At 38.9% G+C, this 3,330-nt stretch overlaps 1 protein-coding gene across 1 annotated transcript; it reads left to right on the top strand.

The window, feature by feature from the left end:
- Window positions 1-2,170: 2,170 nt before the first annotated feature.
- LOC309544110 (vomeronasal type-2 receptor 26-like) lies at window positions 2,171-3,078 on the top strand (the record flags this gene model as incomplete). Its single annotated transcript, XM_082276491.1, has 1 exon — window positions 2,171-3,078. A coding segment is annotated over one exon (908 nt), but the record flags the coding sequence as incomplete, so codon positions are not given.
- Between the last annotated feature and the right edge of the window lie 252 nt (window positions 3,079-3,330).

The following is a 3,330-nucleotide window of genomic DNA, read 5'->3' as shown; positions in this document are numbered from 1 at the left end:
GATCGGTCACTGCAAACCCCCCCCCCCCCACACAGCAAAATCGATTGTAGAACACTGACCCTAAAAATCAGCAGCCTCGCCCTAAAATGCCCTACAACTCGCCCTGCCTAACACACTCCGACCTGTCCCTCAATTCTATCCGGACACAAATGATTTTTGCCTATCTGTCCCTAATCAGCAGCCAGCACGTATGATGTGCGCTCTGTCCCTGAACTACACAGCAGAATGACGCAGCGGCGCTGGCTCGAACTTATAAAGATTTGGTCACATGCTTCAGATGGCCAATCACAGCTACTAATACATTTGTAGGCATGGCTGGGATGGCTTAAGGCACACCAGTTAAACGCTTGTTGATTGGCTGTTGAAAGCCCGCTATTGAAAAGCGCGCCAATGCATACAAAACCCGGAACTAAAATGACCAAACACAGATTTTTACCCAAATATATAGTAAAGTTTTTGGGTCCGTGTTCGGGTAACAAAAATCCAATTATTTTGTACGAACACGAATAATACAGTCCGTGTTTGCTCAACCCTACTCAGGAGGAGAATCAGAATGTATTTTGGGGTGTCATTTTTGCTATGTACATGCTATGTGTTAGAAATATCCTATAAATTGACAACTTTGTGTAAAAAAAAAAAAATACGTTTTCATTTTTCCCCCCACAATTTCCAAAAACTTGTGGAAAAAATGACATGTTCAGAAGACTCATAATGCCACATAAAATATACGTTGTGGTCTCTGTTTTCCAAAATGGAGTCATTTTGTGGGTGTTTCCATTGTCTTGGTGCTCTAGGGCCTTCAAAAGTGTGATAGGTAGTCAGAAAATGATGTGTGTAATTTATGCTCCTAAGAACACCTGAAAGTGCTAGTTGGATGTTAAATCTCTTTATGTGGCCAGGCTGTGTAAAAGTTTCACACATGTGGTATCACCATACTCAGGAGGAGTAGCAGAATGTATTTTGGGGTGTCATTTTTGCTATGTACATGCTATGTATTAGAAATGTCCTATAAATTGACAACTTTGTGTAAAAAAAAAAAGTAGGTTTTCATTTTCTTTCCACATTTTCCAAAAACCTGTGGAATAAATGACATGTTCAAAAGACTCATAATGCCTCATAGAATATATGTTTGGGGGTTTTCTTTCCAAAATGGGGTTATTTTCTGGGCGTTCCATTGTCCTCGTGCTCCAGGGCCTTCAAAAGTGTGATAGGTAGTCAGAAAGTTATATGTGTATTTATGCTCCTAGAAACCCTGAAGGTGCTACTTGGATGTTGGGCCTCTGTATGCAGCCAGATTGTGTAAAAGTCTCACACATGGGGTATCGCCATAATCAGGAGGAGTAGCAGAATGGGGTTTGGTTTGGGATGTCATTTTTGCTGTGCACATGCTCTGTGTTAGAAATAGCTTATAAATTGACAATTTTGTGGAAGGAAAAAAAAAACATTGTTTTCATTTTCCCAAGAATTGTGGGGAAAAATTACAACTTCAAAAATACTCACCATGCCTCTTACTAAATGCCTTGGACTGTCTACTTTCCAAAAAGGGGTCATTTGGGGGGGGGGTATCTGTATTGTCCTGAATTTCAGGGCCTCAAGAATGGAGATAGGCAGTCAGTACATTAGGTGTGATCAACTTTCAGTAATTGGTACCATAGCTTCCAGACTCTACGTATAACTTTCACACAGACTAAATATTATACACTAATTTGGGTTATTTTTACAGAGATGTGTAGCAGTATACATTTTAGCCCAAATGTATGTATGAAGAAAAAGTACTTTTTTGCAAAATGTTATAATAGAAACTAAAAAAAAAGTATTTTTTTTCAAACTTTTTTCAGTTTTTTTGATTATATCACAAAAAACCCAGTTATGATCAAATACCACCAAAAGAAAGCTCTATTTTTGTGAAAAAATGATACAAATTTTGTTTGGTTACAAGGTAGCATGACTGAGCAGTTGCCATTCAAAGTGTGAGAGTGCTGAAAGCTGAAAATTGGTCTGGGCAGGAAGGGGGTTAAAGTTCCCTGTGTTGAAGTGGTTAAGAAACATTTCTTCTGTGATAAATATTTATTAAAGAAAAGATGCTGTACCTGATATGTGTTAAGTTGCTGATGATTTTATTCTGTTTAATAACATAAAGTTTGTACTTTGTGCTTTTTTTCTCCCACAGACAGTGACGTCTGCCACAAATGTCCTGTTGACAAGTGGCCGGATGAGAGAAAAATTATCTGTATTCCCAAAACATATGACTATCTCTCCTACGAGACAGACATCATAGCTATAGCTTTTTATGTTATCTCTATATTCTGTTCTTTGGAAACTCTCTCAATACTGACATTGTTTATTTTATTCCGGGACACTCCAATTGTGAAAGCCAATAACCGAACTGTGAGCTTCACCCTCCTGACCTCCATCTTGCTGAGCTTCCCCTGTGTCTTCTTGTTCCTCGGACATCCTGTGGACATAACCTGCATGCTGAGACAAATGTCATTTGGGGTCTTCTTCTCCATCGCTGTCTCTTCTGTTCTGGCCAAGACTATCACAGTCTTCATTGCCTTCAAAGCCTCCAAACCCGGCAGCTACTGGAGGAAGTGGGTGGGAGAGAAGACTTCTAATTCTGTTGTTATAACCTGTTCCTCCGTCCAAGTTCTGATCTGCGTTATTTGGCTGTCAGTGTCTCCTCCTTACCAAGAGTATAACATACATTCCTATCCTGGGAAGATCATCATTCACTGTAATGAGGGGTCAGTTATCGGGTTCTACTCTATGTTGGGTTATATGGGGTTTCTGGCAGCTGTGAGTTTTGTTCTGGCTTTCATGGTGAGGACATTACCGGACAGTTTTAATGAGGCCAAGTACATCACCTTCAGCATGCTGGTGTTCTGCAGTGTCTGGATTGCCATGATCCCGGCCTATCTGAGCACCAGAGGGAAATACATGGTGGCTGTGGAGATATTCGCCATACTGACCTCCAGTGCTGGATTGTTAGGCTGCATATTTTTCCCTAAATGTTATATAATTATCATACAACCTCAGAGAAATACAAGAAAAAATATTTTTGATAAGGTCAAATCATAATTACGGTTTAAAAATCATCAATTTCAGTACTTTTTTGGATGTCAATAGATACCACTTAGTTGCTTAACAAGGATCCTGTTGTTTCCTGTCTATTAAAGTACAATGATCCTTTAAAGTGGTCTACTCAATAGGATATACTGTAAGTAGAGATTACATTTTATTATCATTCTAGGTAAAATCATCTTATGTTTATTAACATACCTACAATAAAAAAACATACATGCTTGTACCACATACTAAAAAAAAAATATA

The sequence above is a fragment of the Pelophylax lessonae genome (genome assembly GCF_965119305.1).
Source record: "Pelophylax lessonae genome assembly, contig: HAP1_SCAFFOLD_1007, whole genome shotgun sequence".
In the NCBI taxonomy this organism is placed as follows: Eukaryota; Metazoa; Chordata; class Amphibia; order Anura; family Ranidae; genus Pelophylax; species Pelophylax lessonae.
The sequence above is the reverse complement of the archived record's forward strand: the minus strand, read 5'-3'. Positions and strand labels throughout refer to the sequence as shown.